Source organism: Sceloporus occidentalis, unplaced genomic scaffold (genome assembly GCF_023333645.1).
Source record: "Sceloporus occidentalis isolate IW3139 unplaced genomic scaffold, rSceOcc1.0.p SCAF_1, whole genome shotgun sequence".
Classification (NCBI taxonomy): domain Eukaryota; kingdom Metazoa; phylum Chordata; class Lepidosauria; order Squamata; family Phrynosomatidae; genus Sceloporus; species Sceloporus occidentalis.
Genome location: NW_028316981.1, coordinates 296,665,453 through 296,691,907, shown reverse-complemented (window position 1 = coordinate 296,691,907; position 26,455 = coordinate 296,665,453). Strand labels below are relative to the sequence as shown.

The window sequence follows — 26,455 nt, the reverse complement described above, 5'->3', positions numbered from 1 at the left end:
AAATATAAATCCATCCTTCTTAGTCATGCTCAGAATGGAGGACATTTTGGAATTCCTCCTGGACAGAAGGTTGAAATGTAAGACATGTCCTGGAAAAGGAAGATATCTGGTTGGTCCCCCTGCCTTGGTTGTTTCATTTTACGTGTGCATGTTTTTTAAGACAAGTTTGCTAGAACGCATTGAACGCTCCTCTTTTTTGTGGTATAGGAACACAACCCTATTTCTACCTCTGGAACCAAATTTTCTGTTAAAGAATTAATGCCCTAGAACACCTCTGCATGATCAGGTGAGATATACCTCTATTAAAAAGTAGTCACACAGTCCTCAAATGCACACCCGTTTTGCCATTTAAACCTAAATATACTCAAGAGCAGAAGGCTCCTACTAGTTTATACTGTCAATCCTAACTCCACTTCGCAAGTGGTACCTCTTGGGACTGATTCTGGTTTGGAATTAGGCTAGGCATCTGCAAATGGATGCAATAGCCTGTTTTTTCTTCGGTTCATACCTTCCTTTGCAAGCACATTCTCCTGGGCTTCCTGTTTCAAGATGTGCCCACTTGTCTGCATGTTTATGCTTCTTCCCCTTGCCTGTGGTTACCTTATCTCAGGGCTCTCTGCTGAGTGAGGATATAAACAGTGAGCCTAGTTGCTCTTTCTCTGCTTTTCACATGGAGAATAGAAAGAATGTGAACTCAGGATGAGCATTACAAGACAGATGCTGTATACTTACTTCTTGATTCTTCTTCCTGTCATTTCAGAGGAAAATGAATTTGAAGCATCGACCGACTACGGTGAGTCATTTCATGTTTTTCTCTAAAAATTCTGAAGTACAGTATTATGAGATTCATAGACTTGCAGTGCAAATTGTGTAAGGATATTACCCAGGTTCTCATTAAAGGGCTCAACTTTCGCCAAGGAGAACTGTTGGAGGAGTAAACAGACTGTTTACAGAGTAAACAAATCCAACAGAAAGATATTTCTCAAAGGGCCTGTATTTCTTAAAATGTGCGGCACATTTCAGAAAACTCATCCAAGGCGGGATGGTGAAGAGGCTATGCACTCTGAAAACAATGTGGATAAGCCTTTATATAGCCTCAAAAGATGACATACATCTGTATGAAAACTGCCTGCAATGATGTATAATTATGGCTGCAAACTTGAAAATTGTTCTTATAGTTAAGGACGGGTGAGAATTTTGTCTCTCTTTGTTTTTTTAATATCACTTTACAAAACTTGCACATCTCTTCAGATTTATGCTGGAAAGAAACTGGAGCTTCTAAATTTGCAGTATGGCAGAAAGTGAAACTGACAGATCTGTCCAAAAGCAAAGACATTTTTAATATTTAACTTCTTAAAACTTGGCTTTGAATCCCTTAGTATTCGGTAGTGTTAATGCTAAATTATGGCTCCTCTGTTTGTATTTCCCCCCTAAGTACTTTACATCTTGAGCATCTGTATGGCAAGCAGACAGAACATGACCTTCTCCATAACAGAAAAGGTTGTACCTATATCTAAACAGTTGTACTTGGATTTGACTGGTGTAGATGGGACAGAATTTTGACTCAGATTGGGTTTTTAAAATAAGTTTTCATCATTTGCATTTGGAATGGAAAGAACTTGAGAGAACTTAAACAAGTAGAACATGAGAGAAAATGAAACTAACACAGTTGCTTACTCCTAGCAGAAAAAAATACAATATGTTTATAGAATACAATGCAATATTTTATAACACAATGCAATACATTATAGTGAGAGAGCACAGTCATTGATATCTTCCGTGCCAGGAGAGTGGTGAGTCTACTCTAGGGTTAAGTCCAGTCTTTAAAGGTGCTATTCAAGGTGCTGAGTCTTATCATCAAATCTGGAGCAGATTTGCTGCACACCTGACATGAATGCATGGTTGGAGAAAACTGTTACCAGACAACCTATGGGCCTGCTGCTGAATATCTGCTGTCCAGCTGCTCTCCTGTCCTTTTGTTTAACAGCCCCTGAAGGCAGCCATGCAAATATTTGTTGGCCAAAACACATTCTGATGCTTTGTGGAATAAGGTAGTCCAATTTTGGATTCTTCCAAATTGATCCAAATTGTTGTTGTTGTAGTTGTTGTTTCTTACTTGCCCCTCCTCATAGGTCGAGGTGGGGAACAACAACAACAGATAAACAACATCAATTAAAAGACATCAGTTAGAATAGACATCAATTTAAAATGGCAAATAATATATACATACATTAAAATGATCCACATTTAAAATTGATAATTTAAAATTTACCATTTAAAAATCAACTAGATAAGCCTGCCGGAACAGAGTGGTCTCCAGTGCTGTCTTAAATTCAGACAGCATATTCAGCACCAGTGCATGAACTACCATCTTTAGGTTCTCCATCTGGGGCGCAGCTGGCGTACCAGTCAAAGTTTATAGTAAGCTCTCCTGGCCATCGTGTCTATCTGAGCTGCCATTTGGAGTGGCAGATCCAGAAACACCCCAATATGCAAGCACAGTCTTTCAGGGAGGTTACAGTTATGACCTTTAACAAGATTATGTCCTTTGACAAGAAGCATGAGTTCTTGTGAAATAGCTCCTTGGATTTTGACAGGTTTTTCAGGTTGTTGTTGCCTCTACATCCACTCATTTCATTATTATGTCTGCACTATGCCCCCCCTAAAGGTATAAAACCAGACAGTGCAAAAACACTATTTCACTGATGCACCTAACTCTAAAATTAATTAAAACAAACAAAGGAGGAGCAGAAAAGGGAACATATTGTTCTAATATACCTTGCAATTTAAAAGAAGCCTTTTCAAAGCACAATATTTACTGCATTTGGATGAGTTTTTTATTTATACATCTCTCTTTCTCTCTTTTGCTAATGGTAATGTTCCCAGTTTCTTATGTTCTATAGGTGCTGCTCCTTGATGGGCAGCAACTGCTCTTCTCTTTTATTTCTCCATCATTAAACTGGACTTAGATTAGGTACCATTTCTGATAAAATATATCTTCAACTATAGAATTGTCCACTGGCAATCCTCCCAACAGAGGACTTCCATTAAACAAAGAACACTGCCATTTTCATCCTGGATCTTGCATCCATGATATGTTGCTAAAGAAATCCCAAAGCTCTTTTTGTGTGATAGTATCTTAAATGTGATGACGCGTAACAACAGCGGTGGATTGTAGCTTAAAATGGAGGGCTGGCATTCTGTATTGCAGTTGTGGATCCATAACCAAGAATTATAATAACAATTAATAATAATTTGTTTTATTTATATACGCTATTCCAAAGATCATAGCGGTGAACATCAAGTAAGCTAATTAGCAAGTAAGCTAATTTGCCCCCAACAGTCTGGGTACTCATTTTAGCAACCTCGGAAGGATTCAAGCCTGAGTCGAGCTTGGGCCCTTTTGCTGGTCTTGAACTCGCAACCTTGTGGTTTTGAGTTTATGGCTGCAGTACAGGCATTTACCCACTGCGCCACCAGGGCATCCATAACGGCTCAGTATTCATTCAGACTATGTAAACTGGCAACTGGCAACTTCAATTCATTGTCAACATGGCTGAATAGCAGGTATCCAAACCTAGACTTCTTACAGTTAACCACTCTGAACTTGGAAAGATAAATTGGTCCATTTCTATTTCTACAACAATCTTTACTGTTAATGCAATGCCCCCTTCAGAGGCCAGGCTGGCACCAACATTAGTCTTTTTCAAGCACCAGGCTAAAATCCAGCTTTTTATGAAAACCTTTGGGGAGTCTCATCTTATTACTTTTTTAAAGTGTACATGCAAAGGGTTTTAACTGTTTTAGCTTTTTTCTCTGTTTTAACTTGATAATTTTTTTTAAAAATATTCCTTTTGTCTTATTTGGATTATTCTGTTGTTTTTGCCTGGAATCGTTTTAACCTGTCTGTATTGTTTCAGTTGTATGCTGCCCTGATATCTCACAACAGAGAATTGGTTAGAAACATTATGAGAAATACTAAAGAAATAAAGCATAGAATAGAATAAAATAATTAATATATCAATAATATAATATTACATCTTGATAACTAATATAGCTATTGCTGTAAAAACCTGAGTCGACTTATTCATGGGTCAATGTAGGTACTGTACTTTAACTCTCATTTAAAAAAGGAACCATCCCCTGGTGAAAGGCAAGAGTGTCATCTGCCATGGAATCACTGAATCCCTTCTATTTTCTCATCCATCCAGCCTTTAGTATGAGCACAAACAGTTATGCCTGCTGGGATTTTGTAAGTTCTTTGACATTGCTTCATCCTTTACATCCTTTGTTAGATGCCCCTGAGTTTTACCCTCGACTTATCCATGGGTCGTATCAAAATCCATAATTTTTGTCCCAAAACCTGCCCTCAACTTGTACATAAGGTTGGCTTATAGTCAAGTATATAGAGTATTAAAATATTATAATATATACTAATTATAACATAAGTTCTGTCTGGCATCCTGGTCTCACAATATCTTAATTTCAGTGGACTCAGTGTTTCTGGTCATGAACAAACAAACATGACCTTTCAAAACCTACCTTTGGATCTTGGAAGTGTCCTGACCAAAATGTTTCTGAGGCACTGGAAATTGGAGCACTGAGAAGCAACATCACAGCACACTTCTAGTAGCCAGGTGCCTTGGGACAAGTAGTTGTGGCAAGACCCTGAGGGGTCTTTCCGGCTGCCTGTTCTCAAGAAACCTCATGACTGGGAATACCCTGTTGATGTCATTGCCCTGCATTGACTCAAAAATACTTCAATTGGGGCTCTGTCAGGGTGCAATTGTAGGTTGGGGTGGCATTGTCAGTCATAACTACAATAATGGATCTCTGTCACTGTACAGTGGGTCCGCCACATTCACTGGAGTTAGGGCCGCAGGACCTCTGGAAAGTGGAAAAACATCAAATTAAAAAAAATCACTATTATTTTACCTGAGAGAATACCTCTCTAGGAATCTCTAGTTCTTCTAGCACAACTCTAGAGTCAACATCCACTAGATGTTGATGATAGCATTGTGCTGGAGGACCTACAAATGCCTAGAGAAGTGTTCTTTATGGAAATCCCTAGGTCCTACAGCACAACTTCTGGAGGACATTGGCCATTGATGACCTAGAGGTTCCTAGAAAGAATACATTAAACAAATTTGTGAATAATCAAATCTGCAAAAGTGAAAGTCATAAATGTGAAGTGTTGGCTGTAATTACATAACAAAATAGCATCTCAGCCCACAATATTATATTTATAAATTGCATATGCACACATACACAGAAAGAGACCATAGCTGAACACAGCAACTGAGCAGCACTGTTTTCAGGCATACTATAGATCCCTGAAGGTTTGTTGTTTGTTGTTAACTACCCCCTAGTCAACCCCAACTCATGGCAACCCTGTGTATGAGACATCTCCAAGACCCCCAGTCCTCCACTGCTCTGCATAGGTCCTGTAAATCCAGGCCTGTGACCGCTTTGATTGAGTCTATCCATCTGGCATGCTGCCTTTCTCTTTCTACTACCTTCTACCTTTCCTAGCATTATTGTCTTTTCTAGTGATTCATGTCTCCTGGAGGGTAATATAAAATTGAAACAGATCTTGTTTCAGTTTCTGTCTTCCTTGATGCTGTCTGTTGGAATGGGAACAATAAAAATCATTCAGTGTTATTTATAGAACTTAGAGGATGCAAGCACAGACCTCAGAGGCAAGGTGCTGGAGGCAAGTGTCCTGTTGTCCTCTAAATTAATATAACAACAACAACAACAACAATAATTTATAGCCCATCCAATCACTAGGAATCCGGGCAGGTTACAAAATTAAGGCCATACAATGTCAAGGTATTGCATTTGCAGATGCAAATGTTCTCTCTTTTTTCTAGTATGGTTGAACCGTGTAGTTTCTCTGTGAGAAATACTGCCATTTTACATCTTAAGTATCTTACCTGAAAATATGCTTAGGGGATGATTTAGTTTAGTAAAATCCATGCAAAAATTATGACTTATTTCAGCAAATCTATATGCCTTATGCCTATTTAAGAAACAAATAGACTCTGGTTCAGTTATACCTTTTTTTTATACACTACTTACATACATAACTAGCATGGGGATATGTTTCTTAATGAAAGCAATGCATTGTGCATGGCTAGTGTGATTGTACAGTGGCATAATAAGCAAACCAGTCAAGTGCAGGTGACTTGTAGCCATCTTCTTGTCGGTGAGCTGCAATTCCCATAATCCCTTACAACTGGATCACTATTGCTGCTAAGATGTCTAACAACATCTAGATGGCTACAAGTCTCCCATCCCCAGTGTTTTGGGGACAGTGCTTTGTTTGTTGTGAAGCAAGAGCCTGTGGAGAACCAGTTCATGGAGTGCTGTGAAGGGGGAAACTATTGGGGGGAGGATATAACTTAGAGGCTTGTCTGTACATGGGTTTGTCTGGGCAGTCAGAAATAGGGATAAGGCCAGTCAGAAATACAGTCAAAGCAATGTTTTGCAGGAAGGAAATGGATAAGGTGAAGTTAGGTGCAGTTCATTGAAAGGTCACAACAAGAGAGCAAGCAGTCAAAGAGAAACCTCTTACCTGTTTTGAATGTATAAACCATGCTTAAGTAAAATGGAAATTCCATAGTCTTCTACAGATTCTTAGTCTGACACAGTTGATAGAGCTCCCTGCAACTGGGAATGCAGACTTATTAAAGTTCCTGATTTCACTGATGGGGTGATATTATCTTAGGAGCTTTTCCCATGGCTTACTAAATCGATTTACCTCTATACGGCCTAAAGATTAATTCGAGTGGCATCCTGATGTTATCAGGGTTTTGATGCCAAATACAACCTGGATGCATCACCACTTCCAAGAGCCCTCATTACAGCTCTTTTAGGATCCAGGAGTTTTCCAGCATAAGAAAATTGCAGCTGACATGCTCCTTGAAGTGGGGATGCATCCGGACTGCATTCAGGCAGCAAATTCAGTGGCAAAAACCTTCTGATAACTCAAGATGCTGCCTGAATTAGCTTTAAGTCAGATAGAGGTAAATCAATTTAGTAAGCCATGGGATAAGTTCCTTATATTCTCCTTGAAGACATTGTCCGTCAGGGAGCTGGGTATGTTTAGCCTGGAAAATCTGAAGATGGAGCAAGCTTGTTTTCTGCTGCTCCAGAGAACAGAACCAAGAGCAATGGATGCAAACTACAGGAAAAGAGATTCCAACTCAACATTAGGAGGAACTTCCTGACAGTAAGGGCTGTTCAACAGTGGAACACACTCCCTCAGATAGGGGTGGGATCTCCTTCTTCAGAGGTCTTTAAGTAGAGGCTGGATGGCCATCTGTCAGGGATGCTTTGATTGTGAGTTCCTGCATGGCAGGGATGGAGTGGAGGGCTCGTGGAGTGTCTTTAAACTCAGATTCTATTATTCTAGGGGGAGAAGGAAGAGTACAAAGCCATAGAAAGCCTTAAGTTCTCAAGAACTTCTAGTAGAACAGAAGAAGAATGTTTTCATAGCTAGACTAGCTGGGAATGATAGGAAGTATAGTCTTAAAATAAATGTTTCCCAAGCATTGGCTTATGTCCAGTCTTGGAAGGCAGTAGGAAAAGAGAGACACCACACTATAGATTGAGTAATTCAGTCAAGGAAGCCTTGGCCCTGAATTTGCAAGGCCTAAACTGGAATGATGACCAGAACTTGTGAAGGTCTTCAACTGATAGAGTCACCTTAAATTGAAGTCAGCTTGGCAGCAAATAGCAACAACAAACTGGAAATTTGGTAGATTTCATGCAAGATGGTGAAAGCAGTTTAAAATGCTTGACAATTTGAATGGCATTTAGAAAGAAAACCTGGATGTTACAAGGAGCAGCAAAGAGGGTACAATTAAAAGCCAAGTCATAAAAAACCACACAAAACTGAATATAATTCAAATAAATAAAAATTAAAAAAGGACAAATCCTTAAAAACAAAAAGGAATAGAACAAAAGCTTTTTAAAAAAAGGAATAGAAGAATAAAACTTTCCTGTGATTACTCAAGTCACCTGTCTGGTCATTAGATATTTGATAACTGGGTTTCATCAATACACTTATCCCTTCTTCTTCTCTTTACTGGAATCAGCTGGAGCTGTGTGTGTGCTGAACCAGTGCCTGGATGCTGTAACAGTTTAGATGAGGGCCAATGAACTGAGCTAAATCCAGATTACATGAGGCACTGTGGATTGGTGGTTCCTGGGACCAGGAAATGAGTATGCAACTAATAATAATAAATAAATAAACTTTATTCTTACACCCCGCCTTTCTGCCGCAGCAGTCAAGGTGGCTTACATGACTAGAATATGTTGGAATAATACTTACTTTCAATAAATAAATTGACACACACCCCCCAAGCTAGAATTGGATGAGCCTGGGCTTCCTTGAAGGAGCAGGTGCACAGCTTGGGGATACACATAGATCCATCTTTTTCACTGGAGATCCAAGTGGGCTCTTGTGTCTTGGCGTGCTTGGGACCAGCTTTGGCTAGTCTACAAGTTACCAACTAGAATGGGATAACTTCACCATAGTGGTTTACACGGTTGCAATCTCCCAGTTAGATTACTGGAAAGCAATCTGTGTAGGCTGCCCAGAAAGATGACTCAGAAGCTGCATTTAATGCAAAACTGCTGACTGAAACAGCTACCAATAAGTTTCTGGTCTGGATTCAAGGTGCTCCTAATGACTCTGAAAACTCTGCATGGTTTGAAGTCTTCAATATTTGTGAGAACAGTTCTCTATATACCTGCCCAAGAATTGAGATGTGCTGGAGGGGGTCCTCCTCTATGTTCCATCAGTGGGAGTAGTATACAGTTGGCCCTTCTCAACCGTGGGCTTGCCATCTGCAGATTGGAGTCCTATTGGGATGAATGGGAATTGAGATCAGATGTTTTTGACATCTCTGAGGGGGGATCTGAAATAGAACCCCTATGGATATGAAGGGCTGACTGTACTGTGTGAGGACATGGGAGCACCCTGGTTGTAGAACACCATTCTTCTGGAAGCCCATGTTGGCTGTGTTCTGGTGCCAAGATAAAACTTGGCCTTTTATAAAAATCTTTGAGGGCAAATGGTGTCATCAACTTGCATATATACATGTTTGCTATTCTTTTTACTTAACTTTTAAAATTATTCAGTTGTTCAGCATGTTGTTAGAATGTTTAAGTTATTTGTTATTGCTTTAATTTCTTTTATTGTCTTATATTTAAATTGGTCAAGCTGATTTTATTTTAAGAGATCTTAAGGAGTGGGAAATAAATACAGGTTGAGTCTCCCTTATCCCATGGTGTTTTGAATTTTGCATTTTGTTGGATTTTGGAATATTTGCATATACATAAAGAGATAACTTGGAGATTGTACCCAAGTCTAAACATGAAATTAATTTATGTTTCATATGGAGCCAGTGTGGTGTAGTGGTTTGAGTGTTGATTCCTCACTCCGCCATGAAACCCACTGGGTGACCCTGGGGCAAATCACATACTCTCAGCCTCAGAGGAAGGCAATGGCAAATCTCCTCTGAACAAATCGTGCCAAGAAAACCCCATGATAGGTTTGCCACAAATAAAAAATGACTTGAAGGCACACAGCAACAACAAATACACCTTATACACATAACCTGAATGTAATTTTATACATAATAGTTTTAATAATGTGTGCATGAAATACAGTTTGAAAACAAAAGTGTCACTATTTCATCCATATAGACAATTTTGGATTTTTTTAAATATTTTGGATTTTGGATTCTGGAATTCTGGCAGAAGGAAGAGGGATTGGAACGTCATGTTCATACTATGCAGTATTACTACAATATATCCCCTGCTGAGTATTCTTAATATGCCTGTCTGCATTTCAAACTGAAGCATTAATTTTATGATCCTTTCTCCTCAGATACCTGCACAGATGCTGAACTGGATGCCAGCTTTGAATGTATCACACGAATGCCAGTATTCCCAGAGAATTACTTGATTTGCAATGCCACACTGACTGAGTTGTTCTTGAACGAGGCTGGCATTAGCTTTACTATGTAAGACAGAACCTCCCAACTACATTAAAATATAGTTGTTTTCTATAGGCATATTTCAGTAAAGGTAAATGATCTTTGATGCTTACAAGGAACAACAGGAAATATAATCCCTGTGTTTTCTGAGAACACTAGATAATTTGGGATGTAGCCACCAGAGGAAGTAAAATGAGAGCATTAACTCCTTAAATAAGAATTCTCTGCTCCCCTAGATGAATTTTCCTTTAGTCCCAAAATTTCTAGAGTTGAGGAGAGCAAGACAGCAAAAATAATTCACGTCAGTTGGAGATGCTTTGATTGTGATTTCCTGCATGGAAGGGGATTGGACTGGATGGCCCTTGGGGTCTCTTCCAACTCTTTGATTCTATTATAGGACTCTTATATTTGCTGTGCCCATGTTCCATCAGTAACATTGCCTGCTCCTTTTACTTTGAATGCCTAAACTTTATTTCTAAATGTTCAACTGAAGTTTTAAGTTTGTAGAATGCTAGAAATTTAGGGAATGAAACAAAATCGAACCCTACTCTACTACTCTAGAGTAGTAGTCCAATGTTCAAATCACTAAAGCCATGCTGGCTTTCTCAATATTTGCAGATACCTATTATTATTACCTGTTTAATAGTAGTTATTAGCAGATACTCCATGATCCTGAAATGTGCAAATACAGGACAAAGTCATCAAATGAAACATATGACCACATGTTTGTGGCAGAACACAGAGATCTTTGACAAACAAACGCTAATTTCCAGCCAATTTGATGCTGGTGAGTGAGATAGGACACATTTAAAGGTGCCAGTATGGCAAGAGCAAAACAAATATTTGTGCTGTTGATTATGCACATATCTTTATAAATGCAATGAGAATGAGTAGACAGATCAAGCATAATGATTCAGAGCTCTTTGTAAGCCAGTAAGAATAGAAAGTAATAAATAATAAACACAATTTCAGTTCCTCACTTCCTCACTCTGATTTGTATAAACAGAACAATTAAGAAACATATGTTTACACTTATGGAACAAAAATTTGAAGGTGCAATCCAAAACGTGCTTACTAAATTAAATTAAAATAAGTAGGATTTCTTTCTGAGAAAACCTGTTAAGAACAAGGTCACAATGAACTCAGATTATCTCATCTTTAAAAGTTTATCATTTTTTTTTCAGGGCTAAATACTCATTTTGAAATTCCATCCACAGGTATACAAAGTCACCCCAGGTATGCAAAATGGAGAGTCAGTTAGTCGGTAGTTGCTTTATGTGGCCATATGAAATGTTGCATCCCATCCACATTTGCTTGACAATGATAATAATGAATCAGAGATGCCAGCACTGCAAGAACGTGACAGCAATTCACATCAGTAAGCTCTATCATGTTGTGTGTCCATTGCTCAGAATTGTATACATTTTTGTACAGTTGGCCCTCCTTATCCTTGGATTTTTTTATCCATGAATTCAAGCATCCCCAGCTTGAAAATATTCCAAAAAAGTATAAATTCCAAATAGCAAAGCTTGATTTTCCATTTTATATTACAGACACCATTTTCCTTTTCCTTTATATTTAATGGGACTTGCGCATCCACGGATTTTGTTATCCACAGGGGGTCCTGGAACCAAACCTCAGCGTATAACAAGGGCCTACTGTGCTATTGAAAAATAAGGGTGTTGGGCCATTTCATTACTGCCTAGTAGGCACAACTACACACCCAAGAGATTCATGGGCAATTTATGAGAAAATAGAAAAATATTCATTCAGAATGCAGGGTTGACCCGACATTTGGGTCTCTCCCCACATTCTCCCTACAGAAGCTGACCAGACTAGTGAGTAAATGTTACTTCAATACAAGAGATGATAATAATAATAATAATAATAATAATAATAATAATAATAAATTTATTTATAGCCTGCCCAATCATTAGGAATCTGGGCAGGTTACAACAGTACAAATACATTACAATAAAATACTAAATGATCCCTTCCCAACCCCCTCCCCAGATAAAAGACAACCTCTTGTATAACACCCAAGGGCAGCAGGTGAGCTGAGAGACCATAAGGCAGGACTACATGCACTGGTAACCTCTTGATTGGACTTCTGTAATACGCTCTACACGGGGCTACTTTTGAACCAAGTTTGGAAACTTCAGCTGGTATACAACATGGCAGCCAGATTGATCATGGGGACTTCTAGAAATGATCATATAACACTGGTCTTGAAGTCTCTCCACTGGCTGCCAATTAGTGTCCGGCCATGGTTCAAGGTGTTGGGCCCTATATGGCTTGGTCCAGAATACTTAAAGGAACGCCTTCTTCCCTACTGTCCATTCCGCACACTAAGATCCTCTGGGAAGAATTTATTACAGCCAAAAAGATCTAGGCTGACTTCAATTTCCACGAGGACCTTTTCTGCTGCTACTCCAAAGCTATGGAAAGACCTGCTGGAGGAGATCCACCACATTTCCACTCTGACAGCTTTTAAGAAAGCACTCAAGACAGATCTCTTCCAGCAGGCCTTTCCAACCCAACCCCTCCCCAGATATTGAGATATAGAGATATGGATATAGAGATCTGGATACAAACTTCACATGAACATGATCACGACTACGAAAATGCCTCATCATCTGCCTATTTCTCTCCAAATTTTAATCGAATGTTTTTATTGTTCTACTCTTTTTATATTATGATTGTTTAATCCTGTTTTAGCACGGGATTGGGGGGTGGGCATAGGGATTGGTTTTTCTTTTCTATTTTGGATTTTATTGTAACCTTGATGTATTTTACTGTTGTAACTTGCCCAGATTCTCCATGATAGGGCGGGCTAGAAATAAATCTATTATTATTATTATTATTATTATTATTATTATTATTATTATTTAGGACACATGTAATAGACAGCTCTGCCCCCCAATAGAGAGGAATGCTCATGGTGGTGGTGATGCCCATTCCCTATCAAACATCATGTTCCACCTGAGGCAACTCTCTCACACTGGTGATAGGAGTGGTCATGCCAGGAGGACATTATGGTGATGATCCAAACCTTGGAATGGAATCAGCTTGCAGAAGTAAATGTAACATGCCTCAAAGGATATGCCTGTCCTGCTCTTACACTACAATAGAATGCAGAAGGCCAAAAATACAGTAGTTGAAGGAACAAGCGGTATCTGATAGCAATAGCAATAGCATTTACATTTCTATACTGCTTCATAGTGAACTAAGCATTAACCAAGTGGTTTACAACATGTAAGCCAATTGCTCCCAACAAGCTGGGTACTAATTTTATCTAACCTATGAAAGGATGGAAGGCTGAATCAACCCGGAGCCCCCTAGGATCGAACTCGCAATGTTGTGACTGCAGTATGTCATACTGGATTGCAAAGTAACTATCTTTTTGTGTTGCAAATGGATGTTAAATTTCCTGAACTTTGAGGATCTTCCAGTTGCCACATGGCCAGAAGAAGGAGGTGCCAGCCTGAAAATGATAGCCCTCCATACCATCTGAACTAAGAACAAAAACAGCAAAATGCAGGCAATATCTTCCAAATTCTACACACATTCACACTTCTTTTACTAATTTTGTGCTCAATAACACCATATTTTTGATAAATATTACCATTAATTTGGTAAATTATTTTTTTAATGAGATGAAATGAAATCCTCACTTAACCTTATCATCCTGCCTATCTAATCCTAGGATGACACAGAGGCGTTTGCAGAAAATGTCTCAGACCTGCTCCCAATCGATACAGCTACATTTCAAGGAAATCTATAGAATCCAGTTCCTCCACTTTAACATATCTAAGGGGACAGTGCATTGCTATTATGATGCTGATTGGATTTCTTTTTATGTTGTCATTTCCAGTTAAACCTGAAGCACCATTTGATTTAAAAAGCACTTTCCAGGAAAAGGCCAATGAATACCTTGTTGACTTCTCAACTTTGCATGGACCAAGGTCATTGCTTGATCGCCATTTAACACATGAATTGGCCTACCGGCAGGAAAACTCAAACTGGACTGTGAGTATGAATGTCTAATATTGAGTATAACTGAGCATGATCTCTCCACTCTTTAAATCTGAATGTGCATAGTTTAAAGTCAGTTGATAACTGTGAGTTGTAGCCCCAAGACTTTGGTGCATTTGAATCCAACTGAAATGAATAGAATTTAAATTAGGCATCCTAACTTAGCCTTTCATATGAATTTCAGCACACAGCATGGCAATTCCCACTGATAAGCCATTCTCGCTTGTGGAAGAATTTCCATGTTACTGTTACAGTGTGAGAGCTCCTCCATGTGGTCCAGTCTCATACCATCCTAGTGACATTTCTAAACAGGAAACACATAAGTTAGGAAAACTGTATGGTTAGCTCTCATGCCAGCAGTACAAACGCCACGGGAAAGCTAATGCTGGCTGGGTTTTGGCATGTGCTCATGTACGTTATTAATACCACAGTGTAGGAAGTTGCCTTATGTCTGATCAAACCATCAAGCTTACTATGGTTTGCGATGACCAACATTTTTTTTGTAGTTTTTGTTTTGTTCTGTTTTTAATGTTTATTTCAGTTGTATTTACATAACAGTATTTAAACCCAAATCAAATTAAGAAAAACAAACAAACATACAGTCTTGCAATCTCCATTATGTAACACTTTATATCTAACTCTCATTTCCCCATATTTCAAAACCCCTTTTCCACTTTTCATCATATTCCTGTACGGATTTCATTTTCTTGACATAGAAATCCTATCTAATATAGCTAATTCGATTAATTTCACACTCCATTCCTCTGATGTTGGAATAGTTGGGGATCTCCAGTATTTGGCATACAACACTCTAGCAGTTGTTATCATATACAGTAAGACGCTCAACTCGTCTTGCACTAAATTATCTGATATTGCATCTGTTATATTTAGCAAAAATAATTTGGGATTCAATGCTATATTCTTTTTTAGTGTGAGCGTTATATTTTTATGTATGTGTTTCCAGAACTTTTTAACACTGTTGCACTGCCACCAAACATGGTACAAAGAACCACCCTTCTGTTTACACTTCCAACAGTTTGAATTATTATGTTTACCTATTTTTGCAAGTCTAGTTGGGGTCATGTACCACCTAAAAAACACTTTATAATAATTTTCTTTCAGATCATTACATGTAGTAAAACACAGGTTCTTTTTCCAAACTGTTTCCCAACTGGTCAAAGGGATTTCCTTTCCAATATTTTGGGACCATTTTATCATGTTTGTTTTTACTGTTTCTTCTATCATTTCCATGCTTAATAAAAAAATTGGTAGAGTTTTTTAATCATCTTTTCCCTACTCCCCTTTATAATTTTATCAAATTCTGTCTCATTTGGTTCTATACCATCTTTAGCTAAGTCTCTTTTCCAGTCCTCCCTGATTTGCCAATACGTGAACCAATTTATTTGGGGATGCATTTCCAATATTTCCTCTTTCAATTGTAAATCATCAGTTTGAGCAGATTTTTTAAAGATATCATCATATCTCAACCACTTAGTTGTTAACTTTCTTGCCTTTTTATGGAATGCCTCTTGTGAGGAAGTCCATCTGGGGAGTCGCCTATATAAATATTTCTTATATTTATTCCAAACATTCAATAGGGCATTCCTGATCAAGTGTTGTTTAAATTCTTTGTTTCTCTTGTCAGTTCCATAACATATATACGCATGGCATCCTAGGCTTGAACCACAATTTTCTAAATGTAACATTTTATCATCTTCTAGAGAGATCCAGTCTTTAATCCAGGTTAACGCACATGCATTGTGATATAACTCTAGATTAGGTAAGTCCAACCCACCTCTGCCTTTGCTATCCTGCATTACCTTCAATTTTATCCTGGGTTTCTTTCCTTTCCACAAAAATTTAGAGATATCACTATCCCATGCTTTGAAAGAGGTCTTATTAGTTATTATTGGTATGTTCTGAAACAGAAATAGCATTCGTGGGAGAATGTTCATCTGAATCACAGCAATTTTCCCTAGAAGAGATATTTGTTGTTTTCCCCACCTCTCTAAATCAGATTTAATAGATTTCCATACTGATTGATAATTATTTTTGTAGATCAGAGTTGTTTTTTGTCAAAATAATACCTAAGTATTTGATCTTATTTATCAATTGAAATTCTGTAAGGGAATTAAGCTCTTCTTCTTCTTTCTTTGAAAGGTTTTTTGTTAACATACCACTCTTTTTTTATTTACCTTAAATCTTGCAAGATTACCAAAATTGCTCAGAACCTCTTCCAACCTTTTAATTGATTTTTTGGGGTTTTCCAAGATGATTACTAAATCATCTGCATATACACAAATTTTATATTTGTATTTGGAGATTTCTAAACCTTGTAATTTGTCATCTTTTCTTATCTTATTATTTAACACTTCCATTATCATTAAGAAAAGTAATGGCAACAGGGGACATCCCTGATGAGTACCTTTCTCAATGTTCATCAGATCTGTTTTATCTCCATTCACATCAATCCTGGTGAATTGTTTATTATATATATTCAAAATCCAATTTGAGAATCTGCCTCTTATGCCCCATTCATCCATTAATACCTCTATAAAGTCCCAATTTACATTATCGAAAGCTTTTTTGATATCTACAAACACGATCCCTAATTTTCTTTCTTTATAAATTTGGAAAAATCCAATCACATTTATTATTGTTCTGATGTTATCTTTGAGATTCCTGTTTGGAAGAAATCCTGCTTGATCGGATTGTATCTTGAATGATAATACTTTCTTCAAACGTTCCGCTAATATAGATGTATAAATCTTATAATCAGTATTCAGTAAAGAAATAGGACGGTAATTTTCAATTAGTTCTGAATCTTTATTTTCTTTTGGGATTAAGGTAGAAATTGAATAACACCAAGACTCTGGGTATTTCCCGAGATCAATTTCTTTTATGGTTTCTAAGAGTGGTGGTATTAATTCTTCTTTAAAGGTCTTATAAAATTTTCCAGTGAAACCATCCGGACCTGGAGCTTTGTTATCTTTGAGTCTTTTTATTGCTAATTCTAGTTCTCCCGCTGAGATTGGTTCGTTTAGTTCCTTAGCTTGCTGTTCTATGATGGATATTTTTGCTTCTGCTCTTATAAATTCTCCTATATTTACTCTTTTCTCTTGAGTAATCTCTTCCCTTTTATATAGTTTTTTTGTAATATTCACTAACTATTTCTTTTAAATTATCTTGTTGTGTTACCATACTGTTATTCTTATTCTTCAACTTTGATATTAGTCTCTTCTCTTTGTTTTTCTTTAGTTTCCAGGCCAGCCACTTCCCCACCTTATTAGCATTTTCGAAATCATTATATTTCATATATTTAATCTTCTCTGTAATCTCCTCCATTGTACTTTTGTTAATTTTATTTCTTATTGGTTGTAATTCAGCAAAGATTCTCTTATCCTTAGGTTTATTTTTTGCTTCTTGTTCTTTTATTCTCACTTGGTCCGCTAGGTCTTTGTCTTTCTGTACTTTCATTCTTCTTTTTCTCTTCCTCATGCTGTATTAATATCCCTCTAAAAACCACTTTACCTGCATCCCAAATTGTACGCATTGATATTCCTTTCTTGATATTTTCCTGAAAGTATAGCTTTATTTCATGTCTAATTCTTTTGATTACCTCCTCATCTGCTAACAAATAATTTTTCATTCGCCAAATAAATTCCTTAGGTTTTTGTTTTAGTGATATTGTTACCGGGCAGTGATCTGACAGTGTCATGGGGAGGATCTCAGCTTTTATTATATCTTTATTTATTAATTTGGATGTTAATATCATGTCTATTCTAGACCACGTTCTATATCTATGTGAATAGAAAGTATAATCCCTCTTATTATTATGTATCAGTTTCCACATGTCCATTAAGTTTAAGTCTTCTATTAATTCCAGTGTGGACAAAGGTAGTTTACCCTGCTTTTTATTATATTGGTTTTGGGATCTGTCTTCCTTGACGTTAATGACTCCATTCCAGTCTCCCGATAATACTATTCTTTCATACTTAAATTCCTTTATTTTTGTATGTAGTTCTTTTAAAAAGTTTGATTTATTTTCTTGAGGTGCATAAAAGTTTATAATCAACAGTACAGTGGAACCTCGCCATAGGCGGGCGCGCCATACGCAGCCTTGAGCATACGCACTCAAGCGGCGGTGCACGCATGGGGCGGAAAGGGCGGCACGTCCCATTCAGTTGAATGGGCGCGCGCACCCATTGCGCCCCGCGCACCTCCGCGCCGCTGTGCATGAGCCCCATTGTTTACCATGGGGCTCGAGCATAGGCGGAAATCGCCATACGCAGCAGGATCCGGAACGGATCCCCCGCGTATGGTGAGGTTCCACTGTACTTCTCCCTGGATCTTTGTTTCTACAGCAACATAGTGTCCTAGATTATCTTTAAAGATTTCTTTTGCTTCCAATTTGTTACTTATATATATTGTCACTCCTCTTTTCTTCTCTATTTCGCTTGAAGCCATAAATAATTGACCTAGTTTTTTTCTTGTCTATAAGTTTCAGATCTTTAGTTCTAATATGGGTTTCTTGTAAACAGATTATTTGTGTTTTTTGTTTATTTAGATAATGGAAAACTTTATTCCTTTTAGGTCTTAAATTTAAACCGTTAACATTCCATGAAAATATTGTATGCATTTTTCCTAGTTAAAGTAGATCTGTTCTTTCCTGCTTTTAATTAGGTCCTTTTTTGTTTTGTTTTTTCCTTGTGTATTGTTTTTTCCCTTTTTTTTCTTTGTGAAGTCCTCTTGTGTATTAGAAGTGTGTCCTTTTCTCACCTGTTTATTTCCTTTTGATTGATTGGTATTTCCGATTACCAACATTGACTCCACAGATTTCCAACAGTCTATGTCTTATCTTGAGATGCAGGACATTGAACCTCTTCTTCTTGCAGAGTATGTCTCCTATCACTAAGCCATCCTGTAGCGCGATCAGAGACTACATTTCCTAGAATCCCTCAGCCAACATGAACACGTGCTGGTTTGAGTGGTTTGGGGAGCTGTAGTCCCAAAAGTAACTTTCTCAACATTTAGGCATGACTGCACTTGATGTGGAGCTGAATTAGGTGGATCTGTTTCTGTGGCTCTTTTTTTTAATTTTTCCCAAAAAAATTTATTTCACCATGTATAATTCATAGTATACAATCATGTTTCATATTATAATTTTCACCCCCCACCCAAATAAGAAAACAGCACAGAGAAATGTACAATCCAATCAAATTAACAATCAGTTTCAGAGATATGGAAAATATTATTGATTATATTATTAACTTCTTCATACCCCATTTTACCTTTCACGTTCTTAATTACTATTTCCCATTTGTCTTCCCATGGTTCTTTATTGCTTTCCCCAATATATTTTAATCTTCTTTCCCTGAGGAAGTCGAATAGTATATCTTCTTTTATATATTAAATAAGTAAGCCTTGTTCCAATTTAATTTGGTTCTCCAACCATAAGCAATCACTGCATGAGCAGCTTTTAGAAATTGTTTTGTTACATATTTTTGATTATTATTCAATCCTAATTCCTCTAAATTGAGAGTCAAGCAATTTTCTTTACTTAATTGTATTTCTGTCCCTATAATTGTATTTATCTGTTGCTTAACTTCTGTCCAGAATTTTTGTACAAATGGGCATTCCCACCACATATGTATATATATGCCTTTAACTCCACATCCATGCCAACATGTGGATTGAAATTTGTCATTTGTAAATGCTAATTGGTGTGGTGTCCTATACCATTTTCTGATCATTTTCAATTGTTGTTCTTTTACATTTGTGTTTTTAATTTTAACAATTTCTTGTAGCCAAAATTTATTTTTCTCTGTATCAATCAATAAATCTTTTTCCCAGTTCATTGTCAATCCCTCTATCATTCTAAATTAGGTTGTTAACACATTCTTATAAATTTTTCCTATTAGTCCTTTACCCCCTTCTAAATGTTTTTAATTATTTCTTCTAATAAATCATTTTGGTCATCAATATTTAATTGTGTTTCATCTAGCAATTTTATTATCCCTTTTATTTGAATCCAATATTGCTTAACTATTAAAATAGTTAATTTTTCTTCCTGTATTCGTGCCGCTGTTAAATCATACAAATCTCCAATTCTGTGGCTCTGTGGTAAAATAAAAGTAAGCCTTATGGTAGCCTAGACTGCGCATTCCACCAGTTTCAGTCTTTTACTGGTACTTATGTTTTGAGTGTTTCTTAATTATTTTAACCATTTTTACAGCAATTTTATTATTTCATTCCTTTTTTTAATTTTTGAAAACAAATATTTTAACTTAATCTTTTAAAAAAAGTATTACATGTTGCCTTGAATCCCATCTCAGAAGTAAAGTGCGATATAAATTCAAATTCAAGTAACTAACTATAGAAAAATGAATGAAAATTTACTGGTTCTAAATGTGCGTGTCCCCCCCCCCCCTGACATTTGAAAAAGGCAATTTTAATTTCCCTTTTTAGACCAGAGAGTTTCAATATAAACCATTCAAACTTCTGGGGAAAGAACTTTATCCTGGTGCAACATATGAGATAAGGGTGCGATCCAAACCCAATGGAGAATACTTCAAAGGCACATGGAGTGAATGGAGCCCGTCTGAATACCAGAAGATCCCAGATAAAATAAGTGGGTAATTTTTACATTTATTATGAAAATTAAAAGCAAGATTATAAAACATAAACTAAATGTATGATAGATAAGTACAAAATAGGTATCAAAACCTAGCAGAGAGCTTAATCTGAAGTCCATCACATCCTGACTGGAATTTTTTGATTTGATGCCTATGAGGCTCTCCAGACCACCTCAAAGGGGCATGCTGGAGGCGCCCAGTTTTCCTCCGGAAGGACGCCACAACATTCAAATCACGCGGCGTCACTCTGGACCAAAAAGAACGCACCGCTTGCGTCATGCATATGCACCCTGTATTGACGGGGCTGCGTAAAGATGGCTCTGTCCATACATTCTATGGTTCTGGAGCCTGCGGATGCTGCGCACTCCGGAACCCTAGATTTGGCCCCAGCCCGCCGCAAACCGGTGTTCTGTACCGGGCCGATATTACCATGCAACTATTGTTTATTACTACTGAGTTCTGTTAAAGGTAATGATCATTGGTTGCACAATTTGCATTTCAGTTTCTTTTCTACTCACCGATTACTTACGTTGGTGCTCCACATCCTAACTTAAACCAAATGCCATGATGGGCCCTCCAACTTTCTTCCCATTCTCCTCCTTGGTTTTCTGGCTTTTTGATGTACCAACATACATACAGAAATTTTTGTGCTGAGCCATTGTGCCAGTTGGGATGTGACAGAGATGTCTGAACAGGTAATGAGAAGGTGTTGGGGCAGCTTTGGGGCCAGAATACTCCGGGCTGCTCCCAGAGCATTTTGGGCTGTATGGGCCCTTGACTCACAGAGCCAAATTTCCAGATGAAAGTTCTCCTGGTGGTGGAGCAGAAGATGGTGAAGATGCTGGAGGTTGGCCATTGGAAGCCCGGGTGCAAAGATACTTCTCTCTCCCGGCAGTGCACACATGTTTCATGTCACACCTAGTTTGTCTAGAATCCATAAGCAAATGTTTAAATACATATTATTTCTTTCCTTAGACTATTATACCTTTATCGTGATTATAGTATCTGTTGTGGGCTTCCTCCTGCTGCTCATTCTCATTTCTCTGATTCCAGTATTTTGGGAAAACAGGTAATTTTAAACACTTTGTTTGTTTGTTTGTTGTATTTATTAAATGCTGCTTTGTGCACAAATGGAAGAAAACAGGCCTAACTGTGGACTCTATTGTTTGGGGTTAACCCCCACCCCCACCCCGGCTTACCTTTCTTGAATTCAGTCGTAATTCGGGAGGCAACCCGGTGTTATTGCAAAGAAATGCTGTCGAATTGCTGCCTGAGTCTGTCCTGGATGCAGCCTAGGTCCTGTAAACCACTTCAGCTGCCATTCTGACTTCTTAACCCCATTCTTAACCCCATTTTTATGTGCCAGAAACTCAACAAATATGGAGTTGGCATGATTTCCCTTATGGGGAAGTTACACTGTCAAGGTATTGTTTCTGAGAAATCCTTGTCTGATGTACTTACCAGCCCAGAGGATGGAAAGTTAGTGAGAAAGTGCCAGTGCATTACAATTACTGTTTTTAAAACTTGTGTTTGTAACATTGCATTTATGTTGAAAGGAGCTATTCTTTTTAATTCTGTTAATTCTAATCTGGCATTTAAATTTCAGTTACCTTACTGCATTAAAAAAAAAACATAGTGGAATAAAGGTATGTAATCCCATCTGTAATTCTGTATATAATCTGTATATAATTCCGTTAATTCATTCCAATTTAGCATTTAAATTTCTGTTACCTTACTGCATTAAAAAAAACCCATACTGGAATAAAGGTATATAATCCCATCTGTAATTCCTCCCATCTGGTTCTTGCTCTGAACTTGGAAGGAAAAGAAACAGCTGCATTAATTTGGGGGGTAGGATTTAGACAAAGGACAGGATGTTGCTATGTTGCTGCTGGTACACATCATGGCTAACTGACAGGTAACATTGTAGGCATGTACCTCATAACTGTTATTGCTTTATCTCCTTTGCCAGGATCAAGCCCATTGTGTGGCCCACGCTTCCAACTCATGAGAAAGCTCTGGATAAATTGTGCAAAAAACTAACAGAGGTTTGTGTTTTCTCTTTTCCCATTACTGCAAAGCTTGCATAAGACATTGGTTGAGGGCTTGTTTGCAATGTGTGTTGCAAAGAAAGGGCTTGTTTGTTCTGATGGAAACTGTAGGCATCCTGGGAAGGACTCACCTGCAGTCAGGGGAAGAACTGCACATTTAAAGTCATATGTGACTTTCTCCTTAGTGTCTCTGAGCTGGCTGAAAAAGAATCTTGCCCTTCAATCACACTAATATCTATATATCCCTGCAGAATTCTGATGCAAGTTTCTTCACTCCTGAAAACCTGGGATATGTTCACATTCATAAGGTGGACAGCATTGAAGCCAAAGCCAAACCAGACTGCTTTCAACCCTCCTGTCTGCCTTGGGATACTGCTGTTCTGGAGAAGCTTGGGAATGAGCTGGAACAAAAGAACAACATGGTTCTCATCAATCATGGCTGGCTGAAGCTGCCTCTGGCATATGAAGGAATGTGGCCAGCAGAGATGCTGAACCAGCATTTGGGCAGGAGAAACCCAGCTACTGTTGGTGACGTGTTCATCAGTGCCAACCCATATCATGAGAGTGAGGAGAGTAGCTCCAGTAGCCAACCCAGCAATAATGATACCGTCAGCAGCTGTTCTACCTCTTCAGTGGACACGTTGTCTGGATTTGAGGCAGATCCCTGTCCTCACACTTACACCAACAGTAAGAGTAGGGTGCCGAATATAGAAGAAGCCTATGTCACAATGGCCAGCTTCTTTGAAAACAAGGGTAACTAGCAATGTCAACACTTGGCATGGCAGGGCTCTGGAAGAGTCATTTCACAGATCATAGCCTCCTACATGACTAAAAGGGTAGTCATCTATGCCTACCACCGCTTAAACAGCAGACCTGTGTGGCACTTTCAACATGAACAAATTTATTATTGCATGAGTTTTCATGGAATATACAATTTAATCAGATGCACTGACTGTTATCCAGAATACACCCACAAGCACACCCACATGTATATCTCAGTTAACAAATTGATTTGCTATTGGGCATTTTTTAAACAGAAAGTTTGGTCCGGAGGTATCTACAACACAGAAAAGGGGAGAAATTTAACATGATACATCAGTCTTTTTATTCAAAATGAATAATATATAGTGGGCCCTTGTTATCCACTGTAGTTTGGTTCCAGGAACCTCTGTGGATACCAAAAATCTGTGGATGTCCAAGTCCTGTTAAATACAGTGGCATGGTAAAAATGATGTCCTTTCTATAAAATGGCAAAATTAAGTACTACGTTTTGGAATGTATATATTTTTTGGAATATTTGCTTGAATCCATGGATAAAGAATCCGTGAATAAAGAGGGCTGAGTACGCATGAAGTTAAACAACTAGGTCAAGTAAGTCTTGCATAGTTAAACAAAACTTTGAAGTTTCTAAAGGCTAATAGAAAACTTCTTCCAAAATTTATCCAGAGATATATTTTTTATTTAAACATATATTCTCCTTTATTGAGGTTTCAAGTTTGGTGACCAGATTAATAGTTCTATGCTTTTTTTTTAACATATTGGGTATAGCTGGTAAGGTGGGCTTATCTGCTGTCCCCTTCTCTCTGTTTTCATACATTCTCAGTAAAAGATTTTTGGGGCAGCTGTGATTTACTTTGCCTTTTAAAGGCAGGTACACACTGCTTCTGTAGGACAGGGGTAGAGGAGGATCCTATTCTTTCCAAGCTCAGTCTGTATTGCATTGTTTACTGCAGATATTGTGGTGCAAGCTGCCTCTGAATGTTTGTGTTTTGGCAGCCTTCCTTCACCATCTTCCTCATGCCAATGCTGCTAAAAAAATTCCAGTTTGAAGAAGGACAAGGAAGAAAAGGGGGGCTGGTCTGGCATAAATGGCCTTTGTAAAAGGGAGTGTCACTCTTAGAGACTCTGTTAACTGAGGTTCGCCTGTGTGTGTGTCTGTGCATACACACCTACACAATACACATTGCTGGGATTGGGACAGTAGAAAGTCAAGTTAGAGAGAAATTAAATTCAGAAAGTATTGGTAGTGACAATGGCCTTATTAACATTGTCTGTTCACAACACTGTTGCTGATCACACAAACGTTCTAAAATGTACTGGTATAGTAGCATCCAAAATCCACAAAACATCAATACCTTTATTATTATTTAAATTCCATTAGCAACTGAAAAAGAATTTTTTTCTTTCAGATCGAGGCTGCCTCTGAAAATTTTATTTACTGAACTTTACAACTCTTTGTCTCTCAAAGCCCACATGGCTAAAATAGAGGAGCGGCCCCTGCCCGCATGACTATCCTTCCGTACCATCTTAACTAAACGCAACTTCTTGACAAAATGTAGTCCTATAACTCTAACATCATCATTTTCCTTCTTTCTCCTGTATGATTTTTAACACCTTTCCCTGATGAAGAAGCCAATGGAGCCTTGAAAGCTTGCACCAAGTATTGTGTGCATTTTGGTTGGCTCAATAAAAGAATTGCTATTTGGTGGATTTTGGATGTTATTATACTTTGCTATATGATCCACAGTGCTACCCATGGATATGTAATCTCGAACTAGGTAAACCAGTTCATAAGTGTAGTGTGAAGTGATGCATAATCAGATTTTTATTTCATGCTGCTTTTTAATTTGGCCCTGGTTTTTGCTGCTCTGATTTAACTAATGTATGTCATGGACACATTCTGCTTTTCCCATGATTGTAGCAATATTGGAAGAAACTATGCTGCTAGTAGAACCACAGTGTGTTTCTTAGCTCTTGACAGATCAAGGTCTATCTAGATCAGAAGTAATCTGGAAGCCTATATATTAGATTTCTACCTAGTCAGTATTTAGATTTTTAATGCAAGACTGAGATGTCTGCTGATGTGTGCCACTAGATTGCACCCTTTTCTTCCAATCAGTGTAACAAATATGTACAAGAACAGTTACTTACAACAGAACTACACATGTTTATTTGTGTGCTTACTTGTTATAAATCAAAGTATACAATATAGATGGTTATTAAAGCTAAGCATGGGCCAGTCAATGTACCAGAGTGGCCACAGTAGATGGGGGTTCTAGGAGTTGTACTCCAAAAAGTAATTTTTTGGCAAGTCCTGTTATAGCTGCTTTAGCTGTCAACCTATTGAGAAAAAGGGAAATTGCCCAAGAGCATATATATACAGTGCTCCCGCAACATACGTGGGTGCGCTATACGTGGATTTGAGCATATGTTCAAAACTGTGTAGAGCTGCGCGGGAGCGCGTGGGGTGCATGGGGTGGCGCATATGCGCCGCCACGTGCTGAGCTGCCATCGCGCTGCCATGTGCACGAGCCCCATTCAAGTGAATGGGGCTCAAGCATATGTGTTTTTAGGCTTATGCGGGGGGGGGGGGTTCTAGAATATATATACAAATGAATATACAGTGGACCCTTGTTATACGCTGGAGTTTGGTTACAAGATCCCCCGTGTATAACAAAATCTGTGTATGCTCAAGTCCCATTAAATATAATGACATAGCAAAATTGTGTCCCTTATAAAAAATGGAAAATCAAGGTTTGATATTTGAAATGTATATTTTTTTGAACATTTTCAAACCGTGTATGCTTGAATCTGTGTATAAAAAATCTGTGTATAAGAATGGGCTTTCCATGGGAGAGGATTGATCACAGTAATCTCTGTGTGCTAAATATTCATATCCATGGTGCAAGAGTCCAGTTCTGAAGTGATCCTTGAAAAGATATTT

At 38.0% G+C, this 26,455-nt stretch overlaps 1 protein-coding gene across 1 annotated transcript; it reads left to right on the top strand.

The window, feature by feature from the left end:
- The first annotated feature begins 699 nt into the window (after positions 1-699).
- Positions 700-25,524, top strand: LOC149324113 (interleukin-7 receptor subunit alpha-like). The gene is given in 8 exon segments (XM_089513331.1): positions 700-793; positions 9,902-10,037; positions 11,228-11,388; positions 13,885-14,039; positions 20,514-20,676; positions 21,656-21,749; positions 22,653-22,728; positions 22,983-25,524. Coding segments are annotated over 8 exon segments (1,719 nt in total). The 3' UTR covers positions 23,823-25,524.
- The last annotated feature ends 931 nt before the right edge of the window (positions 25,525-26,455 follow it).